Source organism: Parasteatoda tepidariorum, chromosome 3 (genome assembly GCF_043381705.1).
Source record: "Parasteatoda tepidariorum isolate YZ-2023 chromosome 3, CAS_Ptep_4.0, whole genome shotgun sequence".
NCBI classification, from domain to species: domain Eukaryota; kingdom Metazoa; phylum Arthropoda; class Arachnida; order Araneae; family Theridiidae; genus Parasteatoda; species Parasteatoda tepidariorum.
Window position 1 is genome coordinate 90,318,357 of NC_092206.1, and position 25,335 is coordinate 90,343,691.

Sequence of the window (25,335 nt, forward strand, 5' to 3'; positions counted from 1 at the left end):
TCTCTCGAGCACTTGAAACTGTTTTACCATATTTGAAGCCACATGATTTGCAATAAAGTTCCATTTGTGAAGCTAAGCCGTAGGTTTTATGAGTGAAGACATCCAATTCTGTCTCTCCACACTCATTACAAGCAACTGTATTGAGCAGACTGCTCCACATTGATGTATCAATAACAGTAAATGCTGGTTGGTTTGCATTTGTCGATTTTTTTTCATTCACATTACTGGTAGTTTCAGGCAAAACAGATTCTGTGGCTTTTTTCTCAAGCCCTTTTTTATAGTTGCAGCAGCTCGCTTCTTTAAAGGTCGGCCTTTCGGCTTTCTCCATTTCGAACTTATACTATGCATATTAAAATAATGAAAATTTAAACAAATGTTTATAAACAAACCACATAAAAACTTCAACGTAACTAATTATAATAATAAAAACTGTAATAGCAACTCCAATAACAACGGCAAACTGAAAATAATAGCAGAACAATCGTGGTAAATAATCGAATCAAATCAAAAGGTAAACAAAAACAAATAAGTAACGCTAGAAGTAGATCGGTTACAGTTAACTCACAGATCAGTTAAAGTTAAAAAAGAATTAAATTAATATTACTTTTTATAAAAATTTCAATCAGTTTCGTTTTGCTTATATTCACAACAGCTGTCGAAGGGGGCGTGGTCGGTTATTTACAAAATTTTAACTACGCATAACTTCCGAAAAAATTAACAAAAACGGAAATTTTTTGTTATATATGATAGCAAACGATATCAATTATTTAATGCCAGCAAAATTGAAAAATCGATATTTTGATCATTTTTACTGAATTTGAAGGTCCCTTGTCGCCTTAAATAAAAAATTTTGAATTCCTAACAATAAAAGAAAATGGTAAGTGAAATTGTTTCAAACCTGATATAAAAGTATCAAACATTATCTTGTATGTCAAAAAATATAAAATAGATATTTCCTCAATAATATACGAATACACAAAAAGAGTGGAAATAAAAGTATGAAATTTACTTAATTTTATTCAGATATATATATATAAACTAAACATAAACTTAACAAAAAAATTTAAGCAAAACGACAAGCCAAAACTTCTGCGATTTTCTCAAAAGCATCGGCTTTCCTTCTCTCAATTTCATATCGTTCTTTTAGCTCCTCGGCCTTCCATTTTTCTATGTCATTCCGCTCTCGCATAATCACTTGAATGTCCATAAGTGCAGACGTTGTTTCTCTTTGAGCAGACAATAGTTGCTGCACTTTGTCAGGAGACATTAATCTGTCAATTTTTTGCCGTTTCCTCCTTCGGAAACCAGACTTTTGGCTGGTGGCATCATTTTCTCTTTTTAGGTTTGGCGTCGTAAACACCTGAGAGTTTGTAAAAGATACATCAGCCTCCCCTTCTGAAAATTGAGGCGTATTAGGAATTATAAACTCAAATGGTGAGATCGTTCTTGGAGGGGAAGCAGATGTCGAAAGCAAGTGGTCCGCTGCCTTGTTATCAAGTTGGAACTGAAAGAAAATGAAAATTTTTTTATTCAACACAATTAAACTACCCTTTTACGATTTTTGGTAAACTATTTTTACAATGTAGGAGTTAAAATTTATTTACAAGATGTAGTGACTTTTGACTACTTTTAAGAGGCAAATTATACTAAAAGATTTTATTTCCACTGTTTAAAAAAAAATAGAAAACTGAGAGAAAAAATTTAAGAAAAATAAATTTCAAAAATTAAATTTACTTATGGGCAAGAGGCAATGGTAAACTATCTATTTCTGTTAACAAGCAAAAATATTTTACTGTAAGACAGTATATGTTTAATTCAAGAAATATTAAGAAATCGTGCTACATTTATAACAATGTTCATGGCAAATCGCAAAGTAAAAGATGTTCATCTTCAAATATCGTAAATAAGCTGTCAAAAAACCATAACGTAAATCATTTTTATGTAGATAAGTCATCTATCTACATAAAAATTGATAGGAATCCATCCATATTGATAGGAATATATTTCTCTTACACGGCGACAAAAAAAAGCCTCATCACAACTCCCCAAATGGCAATGCTAGAAAATCGACCAATGATTGCCGCTAAAAATGTCACACGCCAAATCTAGCTGAGATGGCTCAACACATAGTGCTTTTAAAAACGGAAACTGAAACAACCAGAGAGAGCATAAGCTAGGCAGAAGTGAGTAGTTAGTCGATAGCGCTTTTTCTTTCACGAATTTATACATTACGAATTTATATGACGATTTTTGATTTATATCACGAATTTATTTGTTTTACTAGAATTTATTTGTTTATGCAGGTTTTTCCATTGCAATTCACTTATTTTAATTTTTAATAATTACAGCCGAAGTTTTAACCTTTTTAAGGAGATATCGGTGTTAGAAATTTTATCTTAAGATTTTATACTATAGCATATTTCTTATAGGTTTAACAAATTACATGTCATTTATTTGGATTCAAATTTATTTTAATGACTTAGTATTTACTAAAAAGATATAATTTTTTTTTTTAAAAAAAAGTTGTTATATGGATTTGAATGATTGTTTTGAATTCTTAAAATTTTGTGCATTTGCAATGCACCTAAGTTAGTAGTTAACGAAGCGAGCTTGGCTTGCGAAGCAAACCATATAAGAATGCACAGTCACTAGTTTCTTGAAACACCACTAAAGGTTGTATACTATTTGAAAGAGCAGATTTATGCTTGCAATACTGATAAAATATAAAAATTTAAATAGGCTTTATATCTTATTATAAACACATAGTAATGTTGAGAAAAAAAGACGAAAGTATAAAATAATTCCCAACTGTAATAAAAAATTATTGATATCAACAGTTAATAGTGCACGAAACTAAGGATAATTACCTCATGAAAGACTCGACTCTCAAACACATTTTGCAGCCCATTCAATGCATCGAAACCGATTAAGGCAAGGACCCTCTCATCAAGGGCACTGAGGGGCTTGGGAGCTGGTCCTCCCCCAGTTCCGTTGGCATATGTCTTGTATCGCTGAAACCTTCTCTTTGTGTCGGTTTATAGCTGAGTCCAACACTACATAAATAAACTTTATATTAGACACAAAAATTAAATTATATCTAATAATGAGGATGCATAATTCTCAGTTGAGACACTATATATATTTCCAAGCAAATGAAATTTTTTTTAAGTAGTTTGCCAGATACAGATATAACTAAAAAATTTTTGTGAACTCAAAATCTCTATTTACAAAACCTTTTAGCAACAATCTTAATTAACTCTTAAAAACTAGTTTCAACTCTTATGGCTCATATTTTTTGGCAACGGTGAGTGACAAAATAATCACCAAGTCCTAGCGATTTTTGACAGTGAGCCAAGATAACTAAAAACAAAATCATAGAACTGCCATAATCGTAGAAGGGTATATTTCCCAGAAGAACGACTATTTTCTCAACTAAGAATTTTAAGTAACAAAAAATAAATTACTTCTTTTTGAAAAAGTAATATCAATAAGAATTTTCTAATATTTTGTAAAGGAGCATTCATAATTATTTCTTCAAAATATTCAGACACTACTCCCTAAAAAAAATAGACATTGATATAATTCTTACTGATATAATATTTATTGCCTTATATGAGTGAAGCTGCTTTCTCAGCCTTTACGTACTAAAAATATAAGTGTCTGAAAAGATTTGGTGTCGAAACAAATTTCAGAATAAAATTAACATCATCACCTCCTATGTGATGACAAACAACACTATTCTTCACACTAAGGACAAAATATGTTGAAACATAATTTACCTCTTTCACTTAAGTTATAAAAATTTAAATTTATTTTGTAAATAAATAGGTTTTATTTTTTCATAAAGCAGATCGCAAAAATTTTTAAAACCTATTTTTTAACCAAAAATTTTGAAAAATGTGGATACATGTTATACACACTAATGGGCATCGCAGGGAGTCAACTAACAACTGTTAAGAAAACAAAAAGAATGCAGTTACAATAGAAAAAAAATCATAATTTAATCAAAGGTCTGCAAAATTTTTAAGCTCATTTATTGTTTGTTTATAACTTAGAGAAATCGGTGTTATTTTGCGAAAATTTTCTTCCTAAGTTAAAAACATAGAAAGGGGACAAATACCACCAACGATGCCCATGAAAATAAATTTATACTACACAAAATACTTACTTCTCTCCATTTCTCAACAGTTTTATGGCAGCTTCCAATCGCATGCAAGGCCAGCCACATTCTCTCTCTGTCTTTATTGGTGAAACTCGGCGTCAACTCTCCTTTATACAGTTGTGGATTTTTCTCCATAAAGGAGACCAATTTTTCCATCTGAGTAGGAGTAATTTTTTTACCCATTATTAAGATTAGAAGATACACAGTGCACGGAATTAGTATTTTAAGAAAACACACGGTTGATAAAACAACGTTGCCATATTGCGGAAATAAATATTGCACAAATTCAACGATTGATTAAATTCAAGCCACGCCCTTAGAACCAGAATCATGGAATGTCTGATTCCCGGTGAGTGCTCGTGGTACGATTTAGGGATTACATGGAATCAAACTTTCCCTGGCTTCTCGTTCCAGGCGGAAATCTTCGTTCCATTCCCAGTAGTTCATGGTAGGGGTCCTGAGAGCGAGTTATCGTGGAATGTCTGATTCCAAGGGAGTGTTCATGGTACGGTATTGAACGTTCATGGAACCAAACTTTCCCAGTTTCACTTTCCAGCCGGGAATCTTCATTCCATTCCCGGTAGCTCATGGTAGGGCCCCAGGGCTGGTATTCCAAACAAACGACGAGTCGAAGTAGACTTTCTCCGAGTGACGCCTTCCCCTGACGTCACACCGTCCACTGTTTTGAATTTTGGTGTTCTGAACCCTGGTGTCAGTCGAGTAGACCCGTGGACTGGTCTATCAGCCAATAAAAATGCTCGAAGCATTTTGATGCAATTCACACGTCGACAAGATGTTTGAAAGAGCCATTTACGTTTAGTATCTATTTGTGTTAAATTGTTGTTTTGATTTATTTGTAGTTATGAGTGGAAAAGTAGTTAGCAAAGCTCAATTAGAAATTAGGGTTTCCTACGTGGAACAAAACCCAAAATTATATTGCAATCAATTGTTCAATGACTTTACCCACAGCGATAAAAAAAAAACTTTGGGAAGAGCTTTCTTTAAAGTTGAATGCGGAAGGATCATGCTCAAAAAGCACAGAAAAATGGATGCGTGTAGGTAAAACTTTTATTTTATTTTATTGCACTAATATTTGATATTTACATTTAGTAAATAAATTTTATATACATCTCTGAAATAATTTTTTTGTTGTTATTTTTGATAATAATAAACATAGAACTATTAGATGAATCTTATCCCTGAAAAGCAAAAGGCATATTAACACTAAAATTTATTTACATAGTTTTTCTTTCATGAATTAAAAAGAAATCCAAGAATCCTTGTTCGAACATAAAATTCAGTTTATGCTTATTAAAAATACAGCCAAATTAAGCAATACATAGTTTAAAACTATTGTTAGAAGTAACTTACCTTTGACTACTGGGGAAAACCACCCACTCTTTGTATAGCCTTAGAAAAATGGCTTTTGCGACTCTCCTGACAGCTCTACTGGCGTTTGGTTGACTTATCTGCAGCGTGAACTCATTGGCTACAGACTGCTGGTATGAGCCAGTCGCAAAAAATCTCAATGCACATAAAACCTATGAATGTAATGAACAGTAGCTCTATTTAAATATTCCACCTTACAAGTTGAATAGTACCTAAAAGTAATTTAGTTTTAAAGTTTATCTTTCTAACTGGAAATAATGTAAACAATACCTATAAAAAATACAAATTTCACTATTTGAAATAAAAAAAAATTAAATTTCTTGAAAAGAATTATGACCAAAGTTTCACATAACCATGTGAGGTTGTGAAAACTTATTATTATATTTTTCTCTTGCATTCAAGTTCAAAAACGTTTTGTAATCATACTTTTTCCATATTGATTAAAAAAGGAAATACTTCTAAGTTAAATTTCTCTACCTTATTTCAGAAATGAAAGAAACTACAAGACACTTTTCTAAACTAATAAAAATTACATGGTCTTAATTTTTTTTTAAAAAATATGAAATAAAAAGCATAGTTTAACTCATTAAATTGCTATTTGCAGTGTCTTCTTAAGGTTCTAAAAAGCAATTAAAAAATGACACACTTGTTTTTTAGTGAAGTAAAAGATTTGCTAAGAAAATTGAGACAATTTCTGGTTATTAATCATCAATATTTATTATTTACAAGAAACTAAGAAAATAAAGAATTCTACAAAATTTTTAGTCGGAAAAAATTAACATTTACAATTTTACTTATTAAGTTCATCAAATAGACTATTACTATCCCAAAATTACCTATTTATTCGCATATAGCAAAGAACAATTAAATGCAATAAGGTTTTTTTTAATAAAAAAAAAGATAAATATGCTCATGCTATTGAAAATTAATTCAGTTGAACTTACTTGTATTTCTACTAAAATCACGTTTCCTCGCCTTGCTTCTTTTTCCAATTCATCTCTTAATTCCACACATAGATACTCGACAAGATTTTTCGACAATCGAAAAAAATCAAGAAATATATCGTCATGAAGACTGAAAGCATCTTCTCTGTTACGATAGATTGGTCTACTCCGAAGACTTTGCCGTGTTAAATAATTGATTATCATCGCATTCCATGTGCTCGCCATTACTCGATTGAAAATACCAGTGGTTTTCGCGTCGACCGAAGAGAGCTCTCTACGTCCACTAAAACTTGCTTGGAATACCAAAAATGGAGCGATGGGCGGGAAAAAGTAGAATATCGGGTAAAGCGCCCCCTGGTGCGACTTCCAAAACCTCAAATCGACGGTCGACTTCGAGCTCAGGATACCACCCCAGGCGGGAATCTTCGTTCCATTCCTAGTAGTTCATGATAGGGGTCCTGTAATTATGCTTAAATATAAATGGCTCTCCTTAAAATATGTATCTAAAAACACAGTAGAAACAGTATAAAATTTAGGGTAAAATATTTTTCTAAAATGGTATCCGAATCAAAATTAAAGTTTTATAGTACAAAATGAATTTACGGATCATCTTCAGGAACGCCCACCGGAATTGCAGCTAAACTCGTAGTCAGAGCAAACTCCTAGTTTCTGATAGCTAGTACTCCAACTATTTCAATTTCTTTAGGCTTTCTCCTAGTCAACCATTCTTAAAAATGTTGCACAAAAATATTGGAATTTAAAGTAATCAGTAGTATAAACTATGAAAAAGCGAATCGAAAAAACAGAGGTATTAGTGGAAGAATAACACGCCGGACAGAAATTATTCTCCAATGGCACAAGATAATAAACATTTTCAAGTTTTATCTGAGTATATTTTTGCAAAATAGATTCTGCCCCTAAATGCAATTATGGTTTTTTAAAATCTATTTTCATTGTCATTTTTAATAAATAAAATATTTAAACAAAGATAATCAACATCGTTTTTATAAAATTTTCTGGTTTGCAATTTTTTTCCTAGGAAAATCGCTTCATCATTGCAAACAATTACTTTGATTATTTCAACAAAATGAATCTTTGAAGTGAGAATGGAAATTAAAGAATTTATACGATTAAATTGTTGAGAATATTCCTCAGTAGAAAATGCTTTTTTAAACGTAAGGACTTTATTTTAACCTAATGATGTATTTAAAATATATTCAAGAGCTTCATCCAAAAAGTACAACGTTTGTTACTATGAGGATCTTTTTTGTTTCTCTCTTACAGCGTTTCATATCTTCAATGAATTTTTTTACTCTTTCATTTCTGATGTCTTCTAACACCATTGTTTGAAATAATGTTTTTTTGAAGTAAGCAAATAAAATTTGCATGGAAAATTTTCTATGTCCCCAGAGCATCCTCATATGCAAAACAGGATAAGTCCCATAATGGACCCCATGATTTTTTTTTCTTTTTTTTTCATGAAGATATAATAGCAAATGAACATTATAAGTTAGTTCCCATTCACCTTAAATTTTAACACCTCTGTTAAATTTTATCATCTTAAATTTTTCACCTCTGTTTACAACACCTGTCACAAATTTTTGAATGGCAGATTCAGCTGTCTGCAAATTACTAGACTTGATATTTGTGCCTTAAAGAAGAGTTACAGCATGCACAAGAAATATCCGATGATTATATGTTGTTGGATTTAGAACATTTAATAATAGCACAGGTGAAGTGAGCAAAAATATTCTCCTTTCTGATGCTCTCCAATGCATAACATCTGCAAAGGAACGGAGTTTTCTAGTTCCTTCACTAGGCTCTTTTAAAATATTAATTCTTACATTTACTTAAGAAACATCTTTATTTTTCAGACAGTAAACTTCATCAGAAGTTGGCAACCATAAATTGACAAACTGTTTTGTAACGCCTGACAAAACAGATTGCATTTAGTCGGGAACAAACCCCTCAACCATGTCAAAATAAAAGTACAATTTCATTAAAAGCGAAGAACCCTTTGCATCTTTTACTGGTTTATCAATATTTATTGCCATTTCTGCCTACTCTACAGATCTGTCCGTTTCGCAGGAAGAGGGTTTAAAAACTTTATAAATTCTACTGTGACCACGCCCTCTTTCGATTCTATCCTCCTCATTTTCACAAAATCTACAATCAAATTTTTCATTATATTGGTTAAAATTTTGCAGCATGGCACGTGCAGGACCATCTACAGTGCATATAATTGGAGTTACTCATGAAGAGAATATTTTACCTTTATTTCTCCATGATAGTCCTTTTTCAAGTTCTTCAACGAAAGGCAGGTTTAAAAACAGGTTTGTTTGAACCAAACCAAAGGGAACACATTATAATATTTTTTTGGAATTTGTGCCTTTAAACCTTACATTCAATCAATCAATCATAATATTTTCTTTCCCTTTATAAGGAGACAGCTCATTTATCATGCAATGTATAGGCCAAAGGTCATATTTTGCTTCATGGTACATTGGAATACCATCCACATTGTACTGCAATGTTAAGTTATTTGTCATTTCAGACATCAAACAATTATTACCACTAATAATAGGAACCTTCTTGATTAACCCATTAACGCCCAAATTATTTCTACTGAATATATTTCAATGAATCTTTCAAATCCTATTTATTATGACCTAAATAGAGTATAAACCTTAAAATCTGTGCATATTTTGTATTAATTCTAAAATTACAGCCCGTCCTCATTTGAGGACACTGGGCATTCCAGAGAGAAAATGATTTTTCTTGGAATAACATGCAAATATTGTGGTTTGTTCTTATTTTATTGTCTATTTAAATTTTTTTGGCATGGAATAAGTATAAATCGTATTATTCCTTAAAACTAAATAGAATATTAGACTTCTGATAATGTTTGTGAACATTATTATTAGTATTTTTGAATTACAAAAAGGAACAACATGAAAAGAACCAATTTCACTAAATAAATACAACGTAATTTCACTTTATGTATATTTATTTAGTAGAGCATTTTTAAAATACTTAAGTACATAAAATAATAAAAAAGTACGTAAAATATTCAGTACATTAAAGCAGAAAAAATATACACTAAAGTATATACCACTTATTTGTTCAGTTTATTATGAAACTTAGGAAAACAAAGCATGCATAATGTTATGTTGCATTTCTGACAAAATGTTCGTGGTTTTGATGTACAGTTTTTCATCTGACAACGCTTTGCTTCTCCCTTTTTGCTATTATATGTCCAACAGGATCGTATCGTACGTCAGCAAAAACTTCAGCAGTAGAGGCTGATTTTATCATTTGCCGACTCTTATCTAATCGATCTAGCTGGCTTTATTGAAATTAGCTTCTTATTATCTTTTTTGTGAAGAATTTTATACAAAATATAAGCATTCACTACTGACATGTCTATCATTCTTGTAAATAAACACCACTACCATTTTATATAGATATAGTGTGCTTTTCTAATAACCAGTCATGTTGATCCACACCACCCATGAAAGTGTTATACTCACGTATGATTTTTGGTTGAGGCACAAGTACTCTTTCTTTTTGTTCTTTGCACCACAGGATGTATTTTTTCGAAATTTGTGGCAATTGTAACTGATTTATTGTCAATCCACCTGACAATTAAAATTTCATTCTCTTTGTCAAATTCGTCGTCATAAGATCCTCTTTTTTCTTTTTCAATAACTTTATGAGATTTTATAGGGCATCCAGCCATTCTATTTTCCCTAATAGTTCCACAAGAACGAAATCCGGCTTTTAGCGTGACAAGCAATCGGTAACTAGTAAAGAAATTATCAAAAAAACACATGATTTTCTGGGTTCTGAATAACTGATAGCATTTCTAGAACAACTTGACTTCCAAGAGGAAGGATTTTATCAGCATTTGGGTCTTTTTTGCTACCGTCAAGTGAAAAATTGAAACAATACCCATTCTTACCGCACATTGCCCACAGTTTATACCCGAATCTTATCGGTTTGCATTTTAAAAATTGTTTTAGAGAATTATGACCGAAGTATCTAACAATCTTTTCATCAACAGATAAGTGTGTTTCAAAAACTCCCCATTGTTGAAAATTTTTATTCATAATAATTCCGTTTCAAGTAGTAGTCTCGAATTAGTTAAAAAAACGTTAATATTTGGGTTTTTAAAATAAATATAACCATTTTTCGCCCTTATTTTGACTAAGGTGAGTTTCGTAACCAATTTTTCACGTTATTTTCACCAAGCAGGTTACTTTTTTAGCGTAAATTTTACGTAATTTTATCCAAAATATTAACGTTTATTTTCGGTTATATATATTTCGTTTTTTTTTACCCTGAATATTCACGTATTTCTAACGCTTATTTTTATTAATTAATTATTTTCCGATATTATTAATTTTCGGATATATAAATTTCGTTTTCCTAACTATGAATATTTACACATTTTTAACGCTTTTTATTATAGGGAATATTGTAACCGATTCTTAACGTAAATTTAGCACTATTTCACCCAAATTTATAACATTTCCTTTATATAACCATTACTGAGAATCTTATAAGTGCCTATGTATTTTTCCATTATAAATCACATATGTATTTAACTTCCTGCCGCTAACGCATACCTATTGCTTTCAGTTTCTACATTTCGATAAATTTTATATCCAAGAAACATCAAGGAATAAAGTCTTTTTTTTTTCCGTCATTGCATAATTAACTAGCAAAAGTTGATTTCTTTAGAAGATTCTTTATTTTCATTACATCAATTTTAATTTTTTGGAGTGGTATAATTTAATATTCCTCATTCACAATTAAAAATATTCAACTAATAGAAAACATTCTCCTCAATCTAGTTCTTCACTTTCTCCCCGATCTAGTAAGAAAATTAGTTTACTTTTTTTAATGGATTCTGTAGAAAAGAATATACCAACATTCACCCATGTTCAGCTTTCAGATACTATAATAATTTTTTCATTGAAGTTTTTAGTTCAGTGAAGGAGAGGGTGTAAGATTTACTTAATACTAATGTTCTAATAATTAGACCTGCCATTAGAATTCTATTAACTTATTTCAAAACAAAATTTTAGAATTAGTAAAAGAAGTGAACACTCAATTATTTTTTTAATACAGAAATTTAATTTTTTATACAGATTAAAATTAATATTTTTTATACAGATTAATATTTTTAATACAGAAACAAATCTTAAATGTACAGTTGGCAGCTATGTTTGATTTACTACAGAAATAACAAAAAAAACAAATAAATTTGATCATATATTAACATTTTTTATTGAGAATTTTTTAGTCTGCATTTCGCTGCCTTCTGTCACATTTTAATCGCCTCCTCCACCCTGCTGACGGTGTTGGCCTGCTCCTTCGAGCTATAATGCAGAGCAACATCTGGAAGCAAAATTTATAATTGTAGAACATGAAAAGCAAAAATTTTGAAATATAATACAATCAACCATTACATTTAATATGAATTTGTTTGGAATAATACACTGTAATTAATAATATAAGATATTTATTTTTTTAATAATTTTAAAGAGATCTTTTAATAATTTTATTATTAAATTAGGCCAATAAAATATTACTTTATTAAAATTTGACTAATGTGTATCCACCGCCAATCACAACATTATAATAGGTCATTTGGTAGGAATACCAGCTCCTTGTCTGGAGCCTACATTCTTCTCCTATACACAGACATATGGGAATATCTACTTTTTATAACATTTTTTAAATTATTCAAAATATATTTTAAAATTTAAATAATACCTAAGCACTATTTTTAATGCAGTTTCAAAACCAATATAGTTTTGCAGCAATAAAATTTTAATTTGTTTTTGCTGTAGCTATTTTGATAGACAATAGATCATTACATAAATTTATATAATTTAAAAAAAAACAACAGTATTCTCAATTTCTGATTCAGAATTGTACACAGTCTCTACTAATAGATTTATCACAGCTAGAGACATTGATTGAGTTGCGCTATTTTTTATTTTTAAAGGATTCTCACATGTCTTGAAAATGGGTAAGTGAAATCTTAATATTGCTTCAGCAATAGCAAAACTATAGAATGTTTTAGCTTTTTTTGTCATAATTAATATACAGTTTGTTGTATTTAAATTTTTTGTAGTTCGAGAACAAATTTAAGGTTTTATACTTGTATCATTAAAACTGCTATACTTGTATTATTAAACATGCACACACTCATATATATACCCCATAACATTTGAGAATATATCTTGTGGATAAATATTACTTTTAAGTAGCAGAGAACTTGAACAAGACGGTTTGAAACAATTAGAATTTATACAAAGAATAATATTAGAATTAAAGAGATAAACATAAGTCTCCATAAATTGAGGTGGTTCATCAAAATCTGTTTATCTACCTAGATTAAATGAATTATCAAAAATCCCAACTTTTACAGACTAAATAAAAAACAAAACTCTATCCTCCCAAAGACCACTTTTAAAGCTATAATATTGAGTTAAAACACAATGTAAGTGCAACTTACTAACAACAACATCCTTAACCGCGAGGGTGGAAAAAGCCATCTTCCCCCTTGTCCGGCCCAATTGTAAGAAGGTGCAACATCTTTTGAAAAGATTTGCCCCATTATGTTCCGCGTTGCTTTTTCGATGTTTCTCCCTCTTACAAGGGCCAAATAATTTATCTGAAAAAAATTGGACACAAAATTTTTTTCAAAATATTATTGCAATATTTAAATAAACTATAGTTAGTCTATAGAAAGAATTCCTCTCGCCACAAAGTCTAAGGCCAACTGCTGATATGGAAGAAATAGTTAAATCTTATGACAGTCACTGCTACAAACGGAGAGTGAGGTGAGTTCTTTTTATACAGTTGACAAAAAAAGTATTAGCACACTAAGCTAATTTAAAATTCTTGCAAGATAAAATAACCAAACTAATCCAAACTAGGATTTTCTTTACCTTTATTATAGTAAAAACAAAAGTAAGTGAAAATAAAAAGCACACTTGCTTTTACAGAATTTAAAACAAAAAAACATTATTATANGAATTTCACACTTCTTCGGACTCATACTTAATGAATAGAGAAATTCAAAATAACACTGAACGTAACTTAATAATCTAGTCTTAGTACAAATTATGAATCGGTTTCAGTAAGTGAATATAAGGTTTTATTCTTCTTATCTGTAGTGGTAGTAATGCAATTCGAGTGTGCCAATATTTTTTTTGTAAAATAAAATGCGTTTTTTCTATGTAAATATTTTGTTAACAATGACAGGAATTTTATATTTTGCGATTTTGTTTTCATTTGAAAATTGAGTGTAATATAGTTTAATTGGTAAAGTTAGAACTTTTCGTTGCGTAAATATTTGAAACTATATTGATGTGCCAATACTTTTTTTACCGACTGTAGATGAGACTATAAAATATACAAAGCAAAATTTAGGCAGCAGTAAGGCACACAAAAGTTTGCTGTAAAAAATTAGATTAGCGTTTGGAAATTTCAACACGCACCCCTTTACAAATTCAAAATTTCAATTCGGAAAAAAAATCAAAAAGATATAAAATTGTCCCATATCTTTCACCCAGTAGGTTAAAAAAAAATATATTGTTTCCTTTTAATGCTTCAGTAATAGTTCAGTTGTTCCCTTTCTCCATAAATCTGAAAAGAAAAAATCTGCAAAAGTCATCAATTGATGCATTTGATGTTAATTTTCAGCTTTAATAAAATCAACGAATATTTAAAAAAAAAAAATTCACATATTAAGTCAGTGGAAAATAATGAGAAACTCAATGCAAAATATCTCTAATAATTACTAGTCAGAGATTACTAGACAAATAGGTAAATTAATTACTTACAAGTGAACATCCATTTGCTTTATGCAAAAGCCACTCCAGCTGCTGGACTTCAACCTCAGTTTTTAAGGGTAGCGGAGGTGCTCCGTCCGGCAGTTGCTTTCTTGAAGGAACACCATCCGCCAACATCTCTTCCACATTCTGTTGGCTCACAAGTATTTTATTCAACATGGAGAATTGTTCCTTCTTAAATGCTGAAATAAAATATTTCGTTATAGTTAAAATTCACGATTATGATAAATCTCATCTCTATATACATCGTAATTCTACAGTCCCTCGCCTAATTATTAGACACACAATAAAATTCTATGTAAAATCTCAATTATCAGGTGATACTATACAGCCTTATTGTTTTTACGCAGCTTCAACCGGTTTGCAATTGTTTATGTTTGTGTATCAATTAGTTAACATTGCAATGCATCACAATCAAAATAAATACAAATAGGAAGTACACAAAAGAAATCTCCTGAATAAAAACTCATTACATGTATGTTTAAATATGAAAGTATTGCTTACAAACTCGTGCAAAACTAGCAATTATTAAAACACTAAAGTGTATCTAATAATTTGATCCAATTATTATAATATGCTAATACAATACATGATAATAAATATTCTATATTTATATAATATATGGTATAACTTATTCAATCGTTGAATCTACATTATATATCGTCTAATGTAACAAATTAATACATGAACAATAAACAAGAGCAAACCGGTTTTAACCACGTGAGAACAATAAAGCTGTATAATATCACCTGGTGATTAGGATTTCACATATAATCCTATAGTGCATGTAATAATTAGGCCAAGGACTGTATATCGCACAAATTATCGAAATAAGAGAAATTAATAATTGATAAACTTTCTTTTAATTTAAACTGAAAATTATGTAAAAATAAACATTTATTGTACATTTGTGAAAGAAAGGATGTATTTAAAAATAACTGAAAAAATTTATTAATATACCTTGGAAAACGAAACTTACACAATTTGGGCAAATTAAATTTCCTCCTAGCACTAGTAGTTTTCGGACTCACCTGCCATTGCCACTGGTGGGTTCACTTGAATTCGAGCCTACTCCAGTTAGTGAAATCTTATTTTTTCCCGTTCTTCATATTCTAATTGTTTTTGCTTTTCATTATATTCGAATCGTTTTTGCTCCTCCTGCTCCAATTCTTTGTTTCCAGNGTGTATCAATTAGTTAACATTGCAATGCATCACAATCAAAATAAATACAAATAGGAAGTACACAAAAGAAATCTCCTGAATAAAAACTCATTACATGTATGTTTAAATATGAAAGTATTGCTTACAAACTCGTGCAAAACTAGCAATTATTAAAACACTAAAGTGTATCTAATAATTTGATCCAATTATTATAATATACTAATACAATACATGATAATAAATATTCTATATTTATATAATATATGGTATAACTTATTCAATCGTTGAATCTACATTATATATCGTCTAATGTAACAAATTAATACATGAACATAAACAAGAGCAAACTGGATTTAGACACGTAAAAACAATAAAGCTGTATAATATCACCTGGTGATAAGGATTTCACATATAATCCTATAGTGCATGTAATAATTAGGCCAAGGACTGTATCTCACAAATTATCGAAATAAGAGAAATTTATAATTGATAAACTTTCTTTTAATTTAAACTGAAAATTATGAAAAAATTTATTAATATACCTTGGAAAACGAAACTTACAAAAATTTAACCAATGGAGAATAATCTTAATAAAGAAAATATTTGTCATGGTAATCAGATTTAAAACTGTAAACACATAATTTTACCAGTGTGTAATTATTATTTGAGCAAAGAGTATTTACTTTTAAATGAAATATGAGTAAAAAATTTTAGCATTTTTAAGGGATGACATTTTTATTTTTACAAAAAGTGTGCACAGAAGATGCAGAACACCTGTGTCTAAGTATCATTCATAAAACCAGTACAACTTTGGTTGTATTAACTAACCAAGCAGTTTAGCTGAAGGTTGCATTAAAAAAAAATTAAACATATTTTAAGTGAAAAAATAAAGAAAATATTTCAAAATAACTTTAAGCACCTTCCTTCAAATTCCTGCTTACTGACCCATGCTTAATCTTCGATAGGGGGCAGCACTGCTTTCCGGAACTAGGTTTACTACTCGAGGGAAGGAAGTAGTGGCAGGGGATGATGAAATGACCACCTGCTGGTCATCTTCAAAGAGCCTGCTAGGAAGCCGAGGAGACACACCTGGGTGCAGGCATCTTGCGTCTCCACTCTCCGATAGGCTGCTCATCATCAGCTGATTCAGCTGCTGCCATGCACTTTCTTTTTCTCCCCCTGCCACCTTCATCGCTAGGTATAACATCGGATGTGTCCTCCAGTTTAACAGCATCTTCAAAGGCTTTCCCCTTTTCCTAAAAGCTAGGCTATTTTCACTTGAACTCAATCCAAACCCAGCCATGGCTAAATTTATTCTTTTCTCTCCTTCAGTTTCGGTTTTAAGGAAAGTCTTCAAATTATTCAATCGTTCTTTAGCATCAGTTGAGGCTGCGTAAGAACCACTTCTGTTCCATGCTTTCAGGAACCCTTCTTGAAAACAAGATTCAACCATCGGATAAAGTATCAAAGTGCATTTATCAGTAGTTACACCTAGTGCCTCTAATGCTCTAAGGTACGATTCAAGTTAATCATAGAGAGAAGTCATTAAAAAATTTTCATTTTTCTGAACCGAAATGATTAATTTTAATAGTTCGCGAACAGAAACTTCGACCAAAAGTTCATCTTTTCCAAACCGAACTTTTAGGCTATCAATTTGGCGTAGTTAGTTCCGGTTAACGGAAGACGAGACCCAATTACAGTAGCTTGAATAAGCTATTGAAATTTATTTTCGGGCGCAATATCAACATCTTGATGAATCTGTTGGAATTGGCTTCAAAAAGGTAACCATTCCTTAATATCCCCACTGAATTGTTGAAACTCTAATTTGGGCAAATTAAATTTCCTGCTAGCACTAGTAATAATAGTTTTCGGACTCACCTGCCATTGCCACTGGTGGGTTCACTTGAATTCGAGCCAACTCCAGATAGTGTAATCTTATTTTTTCCCGTTCTTCATATTCTAATCGTTTTTGTTCCTCCTGCTCCAATTCTTTATGTTTCCGGTTACTAACAGTCGTTGCCAAAATATCAGCAACAAACTGTGAATCTTCGGAATACGGCTTACTTTTCAAAATTGCTTCTTTCAGTTCCGATATTGTGACCTTTTGAGGTAATGTTGCGCCAATTTCTTCGGCGACGAATAACAAATTTTCTTTTTTAAATCCTTTAGCTGCTTGAAACATTGTTTCGAAAAAATGTCCTGTCGCAGAAATGTAAATTGCAGCAAACAAATAAATTTTACGGACGCCTTTTAGTATTATTCAAATGAAGTTCTACAGATGAATAAACAGATACAAATTAAAACATAACAAACATTTATTAATTCTAAACCAACTTAAATTTAGCGATATTTATAAATCTTAATTAATCGAACACTAAATATCCAACGTAAGACATTTCAACAGCGTTGCCATAAGCAAAACAATAAAAATTAAGTGGAAGTAGTAAGTTACAGTCGTGATATTAACTATAACAACGTATTACAATCTCAGATGCTGACTTAATTCAAAGCGAAGAAGTTCCCCCCCCAAGCGCGAGAGGGGACTAGTAAAAGAAAAAGATATCAATTCAAAGTGAGCCTTTTAGTTATATAAACTCTATTATGACACACATGTAACTTTAAAATGAGTGTCATAGTGTAAATATCCATTCAACAAATCGAAGTTCAGTAGAGCGCTGATTATCCGAACTGCTCGGGACCGAACGTGGTTTGGATAATGAAAAGGTCGGATAATTGGAAAGTTGTTTAAAATCTTAATTTAAATTATTATTATTTATGCACTAACTCCCCTTCACGCTTTTTCCAGGCTTGGGACTGGCAGTACTATCGAAAATAGCTCTGGCGTGTTTAAAAGTTTTTTTTTTTTTATTTTTTAAATATTTATTTTTTATTTATTTTTTTAAAAATTTTTTTCATTTTGAATTTTTTTTCAAAATCTTATTTCAACTTTTTATATTTTTTTTTGACAATTACTGATTTTACCACATTTTTCTTTATTTTGCCATTGCAAAAGCTATCTTTCCCATTGCATTTGCTGTTTTCCCCAAATTCTTTTGATGTTTCTTCACATTTGGAATGAAAGTCTTATCGTAACAGTCAATAAAAATTTTGGTGTTCATCCACGCTTTGTTTTGAGGTGCATAAATGACAGGCAGTGTTTTAACATTTTTGAAGGCTCTTAGATTTTGGATTTTCTAATCATCATTAAAGGCATTCGATGATTTCCAGTTGCATTTGCGCATACGTTAACTGTGACTCTTTCTTTAATTATCTTGTTCCCAGAAACACGTTTTTCATCTCCTGAAGCTGAATTTTCGTGGTAGAGATTTTTAATTCAGTCCACTTTCAACCGCATTACAAGTAAATTCTTCTTCATATCCTTCAGTTTCAATAATGCTTTCTAATTCCTTTACAAAATTTGAAGCGGCTTCGTTAGATACGGAAAGTTTTTCGCCATGAATTTCTAACTCTCGTAACAAATAAAGTCGATGTTTAAAATTCCTTCACCATTCCGAACTAGCCTGAAAGGTACCTTTTCCACCGAATTTCTCATGAAAAAATAAAGCCTTTTTGCATAATAAGATATTGGTTGGCCTAATGATCTTTATTGCAGGAACCACAAATAAAGTGCTTTGTCCTCTTCATCGTTGCTTGACTTTTTCATGCATTTTCTATCTAAATTTCCATTGTTTTTGTCCACTACTGAAACATAATTCATAACGGATTCTTCAGTTTTTTTTCCTATTCCGGCACTGTCGCTTTTTCTACGCCATATTCTGACGCCAATTTACTTCCACTTTCTCCATTTTTCAATCTTTTTAAAATTTTCGTTTTATCACTTAAGGAAAGAACGATTCTCTTACGTTGCACGACATCTTTCTAGATTCTTATGAAGAGCACTTTACTCACGTAACTTTACTTTTCAACTAATATATCTTGACAACAGAAAACCTGTTGTCCAAAAGTGCAGTTCGGAAGTGACGTCACAAAAGCATGGTCATTCTACTTATTAGTCATTTTCTAGTTTACATGATGAAACAGAGTTCTGTTAATTTCCTTGAAAAGTAAATAGCTGTGAGAAGTGCACTGTAATCGCTAATCATTAACCATAAGTAAGTCTCATACTCACATTTTCAGCGAGATTTCTTTTTCTTTTTTTCTTCGAGTGTTTCTCACGAACTGGTGGGCGCCCAGAGGGTATCCTCTTGCTGCCCCCGGTAACTCCAACTCTTCTCCGACTTATTGAAGAAAGTTGGACTTTAATTTTACCACTGGAGGTTTTAGAAATGTGGGCACCAACTGTACATTGAAAGGAGTCCCATGCGCTCCGAGTTTTTAACTCCATCCAGGCCCGTCCCTAACCGATTCCTGAGGGGGGGGGGGTGTTGAAGTTAATTTTGCCGACTGTCATGAATAATTTTTACAGCACTTAAAAATGCAAACGCTATAGGTATAAATGTGGTATTATTTACTACTACATGTTACCAGTAATTATTCAAAATCAAAAAGAAAACATACTTTTTAAATTTCTACAAACTTTTTTTATTAAATTGGTAAAAAATATTTAAAAAAATAATTGTTTATTAAATAAACTGAAACCTATAAAGTTTTCAGCAATAGTAATAAATAATTATTTGTGGAAATAATTTTAAAAAATAAAGTTGTAAATTTAAATGTTTTTCAATGCAACTTTTAAATATTTTTACTTAATATTTAAATACTTTTACTTAATAATTAAATTTTTTTTTTGAAAATTTCTCTGTTATTAAACTTATCTTTTGTTTCATCTAAATGTTGTTACNAGCAATAATTATTTGTGGAAATAATTTTAAAAAATAAAGTTGTAAATTTAAATGTTTTTCAATGCAACTTTTAAATACTTTTACTTAATAATTAATTTTTTTTTTTGAAAATTTCTATGTTATTAAACTTATCTTTTGTTTCATCTAAATGTTGTTACCAAAAAGCTAAACAGAGCAACTGTTAGAAGATAAGGAAATAAGTCACAATCAGCATACACAGTCTTCTATCAGAAATTGATTCAAAAGTAAATTGTCAATTCTTATTTTTAAAAAATAACGTAAAAAAACATTAAAAATATTTGCCACTTAAATTATAAATGAAGAAATTCACATGAAAAGGATAAAAAAAATTAAGATATCAGCAAAGTTACGTTATATTAATTATATTAGCTACGTAAATTTAATTCGGCGTTGTTTTAAAAGTGAAAAATGTTCTGCCAACATATCAAGCTTAATATTGTCAACTATATCTTTTTCTGCTTTGAGTAAAAGCAGGGAATTTAAGCGTTCATTGGTCATTGTTGTTCGAAGATATTTTTTAACCAATTTCAGCTTGCTGAAAGTTCTTTCATCCGTCGCAACTGTCACTGGTGCAGTTAGCACTAAGCGACAAACTAAATTTGCCAAAGGCAATATTTTCTTCAGGTCCTCTGACTTTTTCTTTACTGACATTAAGTCAGAGTATTCTTTGCAATGATCGCAGAAAATCTCTAGTTCTGCTTGAACTGCCAGAGGATTTGAAATTTTTAAGTTGGCGGGGAAAAGTGAAAGAGCCCTTTCAACATTTTCCAAAGTACATCGGCTTCTTTCCATAGGAGGCTTTTAAAATGTCAAACAGGGGTTTTAAGACGTTGACAAACGTTTGGACATTGTCCTTACATAATGTAATCATAGTGTCCAACACTGCTGTAAATTCCTTTCGATAGAAATCTTTCAGAGAATACTTAGCTTGAGTTTCCGCATTCTCGTCCAATCTTTTTGGTGCAATCCTTCTTCTGTGATGCTTTTTAAATTCCATGAATGGATCAGTTTCGCATTGTTTTGAAAATGCAATTGCAGTTTCCAATAAATCGTCCATGCTCTTTTTATTATAATTGATATCTTCTAAAGATTTTATGGCGCTTTCGATTAGAATGGAGGCATCGATAATATTTAGTTTCTCTGCTTCCAAAGCCTCTGTTAAATTTTTTAATTTATACAATATATTTTTCATGAACAGTATAGTAGAAATAAAATCGAATGAAAGCATTTTCTTCTGTAATCCTGTTGCCCCAAGTCCTGTCTTTGAGTCAAATTTTTTTGAGGATGAAATATCATCTAGAACAGATATAATAACATCAAAAGGCTGCCAAACAGCTTTTACAGATTCAGACCTGTTGGTTCAGCGTGTTTGAGACAAATTTTTTAACTGTAATTCCAGAGCCTGTTTTATTTTTTGCTTTTGTAATTTTTAAGAGCCTCTCGTTTGGATTCCTGCTATCATCTACATATCAAATTACTAACGATAGCTGATCTCTGTGAGAGGTATCAGGTGTTCAATCCGCCATGATCGCAAACATACCTGATTTTTGGACTTTACAAACTATATGCTTATATATTGCTTGCGCAAATATATACAAGAATTCATTTTTGTGGAAATAAGTAGTTTCCAGTTATAAACTTTAGTGTTTGAGTTTATTTTCTAGATTCGTTTCCAGGAAGAAAATGAAGGGAATTCAAGAAACAAGCATTCAATCAATGTGACGTACGAAATAGTTATCTATAAAAGAACGAACAATTTCTTTTTTCAATGCCGGTGGAGAGGGATGCTTTGCACGAGGAGAAATGGCTTGCGAGTTTACCTAGCTTATTATTACCAACACTTTTCATTTTATGCCATTGCCTGACACCTTCGTCAATCCAGGGCACATCACCAGTTATTTCCCTATTAGTACATGCAGGGAAGAGACTGCAAACAAAGCAAAATGCAGCGTCTTTAAATACGCTGTACTCCAAATGTGGGTATTCCTTATACCAGCTGGGATTAAAGCGTCTTTGCTTGGACTGAGGAATTTCATTATTAGCCGGAAAAGCTGTTAGTTTTGGCTGATTTGGTCCAAGGGAAATTAAATACTTCCTTTGATTTGAAGAACAAATACGTTTGCGTTTTCCAGGGTCATGCTCAACTATTTCATGATGTTCTTCCGATACAGAATGAGAACTTACTTGCCGACTGCTTAAAATTGCATCTAGAGCCGTGGTTGCATCATTTAAATACAAGCTACACTTTTCTTTTACACTCGTTATGACTTCTATGCTTTCAGACAAAAAAATCAAAGGATTTGCAAATCCTTCTTCGTTCATATGGTTTAAAATTTTCTTGCACTCTTCAACCTCAGTAACTAGCGCTGAAAGTTGAGCTAAACACGTCAACCAAGACTTATTACCTTCAGTATTTTGTTGATTACCATCAGTATTTTGTTCATCGAATCTTAGTAATATTGTAGTGTCGGTTACTTTGGTTGGAGAATGACAAGCAATAGTAATGAGTTCTTCATTTTTTTCTTTTCTTACTCTTGGAGAAACTTCTACAACCGCATCTTTCCTTTCTTCGGAGTTAAGAACTAACTGATTTGTTTCAAAAGAAGGATTTTTCGAAGCATGGTTAAGTTCTTCAATTGCTTTTTCTGTAATAGCTTCTACATCCACAATTTTTCGTTCTTCAGGATCTGTAGATTCATTTGTGTTCATAGAATTTTCGGAAAATTCTATTAACTCTTCAGTGATTTTCGAAGCATTTTCTATTTCTTCATTTTCTACATCTTTAGTTTCTTTTTCAAGGCCAGCTAACTTATTAACTTCAAAGGAAACAGTGCTTTTTGGAAAGTTGCTTGAAATTTCGCTTACAACTTCTGTCAAATGATGAAGATTCTGAAATAATAATAAATAAAATAAATTTTTCAGCTATTTTTTTAAAAATTGGGATCTATGGTTCTTTAAAAAGTGCCAATTTTCAGACTGTAAAAATTTTTATATATTATATATTCTTTATTTTGGGAATTTTTTTTTGTTGCCATTTCACTTTTAAAATCAATAAATCTAAGTTCTGCAAAATTATATCTCTAAAAGAAATTTTGTACATTATAAACACATTTGTGTTTTAAGTAATGAATTCATATAAGAAAATTTACTTTCTTTGAAACATAACTTCTTACAACGAATTTAGAATCTAAGCCGAAACTTTTATACACACTTTGGCTATTAGAGTTTAGTTTTGTTTTCATTGCTCAATATCTGCTTTTACCTATACACTATATACGCATCAATTATATTATATTGAGCAAAATCAAAAGCACTGGTGTAAACAAGAAAATCGACATATTTTGAAGAATCTTAAGTCCCATATATATATATGTTTACATACGTAATGCAGCTTAACATTATTTAAATTAAAAATTGTAAGTAAAATTTACTATCACATTAATGCTATTTCTATTTTTACGAACTCTCATCTCATTTAAAAATCCCTTTTTATGGAAGAGTATTTAGCTGGTAATTGCTTGAAATAATATTAGCCAGTTCAGTTAAATTTATTCAAAACCAGCCATAAAAAGCGATTCCATCGAATTATAGGTCTTATGTAAATACTCTCTTATTCTAAACAAATAAATAAGCAAAAGACAAAATTAAATAAAAATAGAACAAGTATTTGCAAGGACTTTAAACAATACTTATATTTAATATATGCATGCCGTAATACAGTTTTTATCTCTTGGATTTGAAAATTAAATATTAATATTTTTATGCGTTTTAAATGATGAGATATATATCACCCTCATGCCAACAATAATACAATATCACCCTAAATTAATTAATTTCAAAAACATTATGCAAACTTAGGCATTTATGTTCAAAAACATCTCAGTAAATTTTTCATTTATAATTTTCGTAATGAACATTTTTTATCAATAAACATAAATTTAAAATTGGTGCAATTAAGTTACTTTTTTAGTCATTTATGTGCTTTTTATAAGGTTCTCCTATTTATAAATGGATTTTTATCATTGCTCACTTGTAAACGTGTACAATGAGAAATGATATTTTAAAAATTTGAATTTAATAAATAACATCAGTTCCTAATTTATGCAAAATGAAGGACACAACTGTTTGTTTAAAAAATTAAAATGATTCACAAAATCATATATATATATATATATTATATATATATACTTATTCAAAAACTAAATGTCACTTACTTGGCTGTTTTGGGGTTTTTTCTTTGCAGCTTCAAAAGGGCTCGATGGTGCGTCTAATGTTTTAACTTGAACACGTTTTCCTTCATGGCATGCCTTTTCATGGCGATTTCTATAATCATCATCGAATTGACTACCACAAATACAACATTGAAGTTTTATTCGCTTCCGTTTTTTAGAAATACTTGACATGATACGGTGTTCGCTTGTTCTTGTTGTCTTCGATTTCTATAACGTATAACGATTATTTTAATTTAAGAAAACAACTCATAATTCTGGGAGTATAAAAGTAAGTAACCGTAAAGATATTTAAAAATTAACATATTTTATAAAACTTGATAATAAAAAACCTTGGAAAGTTCTAAAAGGAACTGCCCCCCCCCCTTCCTCTTAAGGAGGACTGAATAACCAATGTTGGAGAGGGAAAAAATATTCATTTAAATTGGTGATCTAAGAATTAAAGTTCGGATTCTAAATTTATAAGTCTGAAACAAACTTTTGGAATATAAGTTTTACAAGCGGTTTGTCTTCATAATAGAAAAAATTCAGTAATGGGCACTGTTAATCAGATCTTAAGGATTATACATGTGTAAGGAAAGTATGTTTCCGATGTGATTAATGTTATTTTTTTAAAATTTAGTTTTATTAAATATTTTAATTTCTCTTTAGATATCTTTTTTTGAAGGGAGGGGTAAGAATACTCGGGTCATTAAAATTATATGAACATTTGTAAATTTCTTTGTTAATTTTAGTCAAATCTTCAACAGAAAACAA

General features: G+C 30.6%; 1 protein-coding gene and 1 long non-coding RNA gene across 2 annotated transcripts; both read right to left on the reverse strand.

The window, feature by feature from the left end:
* Nucleotides 1-991: 991 nt before the first annotated feature.
* Nucleotides 992-6,974, reverse strand: LOC139425181 (uncharacterized). The gene is made up of 2 exons (XR_011636460.1): nt 6,496-6,974; nt 992-5,703 (listed from the first exon to the last, which is right to left on the reverse strand). It is a non-coding gene; the product is annotated as an uncharacterized lncRNA (long non-coding RNA).
* A 14,133-nt stretch (nt 6,975-21,107) lies between these two features.
* LOC122271495 (uncharacterized) lies at nt 21,108-25,335 on the reverse strand. Its single transcript, XM_043052984.2, has 3 exons — nt 24,565-25,335; nt 22,105-23,239; nt 21,108-21,646 (listed from the first exon to the last, which is right to left on the reverse strand). The coding sequence occupies exons 1-3, from the start codon at nt 24,751-24,753 to the stop codon at nt 21,108-21,110; spliced, it is 1,863 nt and encodes a 620-aa protein (XP_042908918.1). The 5' UTR covers nt 24,754-25,335.

Bases quoted from the DNA above. Each gene is read 5' to 3' on its own strand.
- LOC122271495 (XM_043052984.2), bottom strand. From the start codon at position 24,753: ATGTCAAGTATTTCTAAAAAACGGAAGCGAATAAAACTTCAATGTTGT. The intron at 23,240-24,564 runs GTAAGTGACATT...TTATTATTTCAG, and splicing joins AAAAACCCCAAAACAGCCAA to AATCTTCATCATTTGACAGA. The intron at 21,647-22,104 runs GTTCGTTCTTTT...TATCTGTTCTAG, and splicing joins CGGCATTGAAAAAAGAAATT to ATGATATTTCATCCTCAAAA.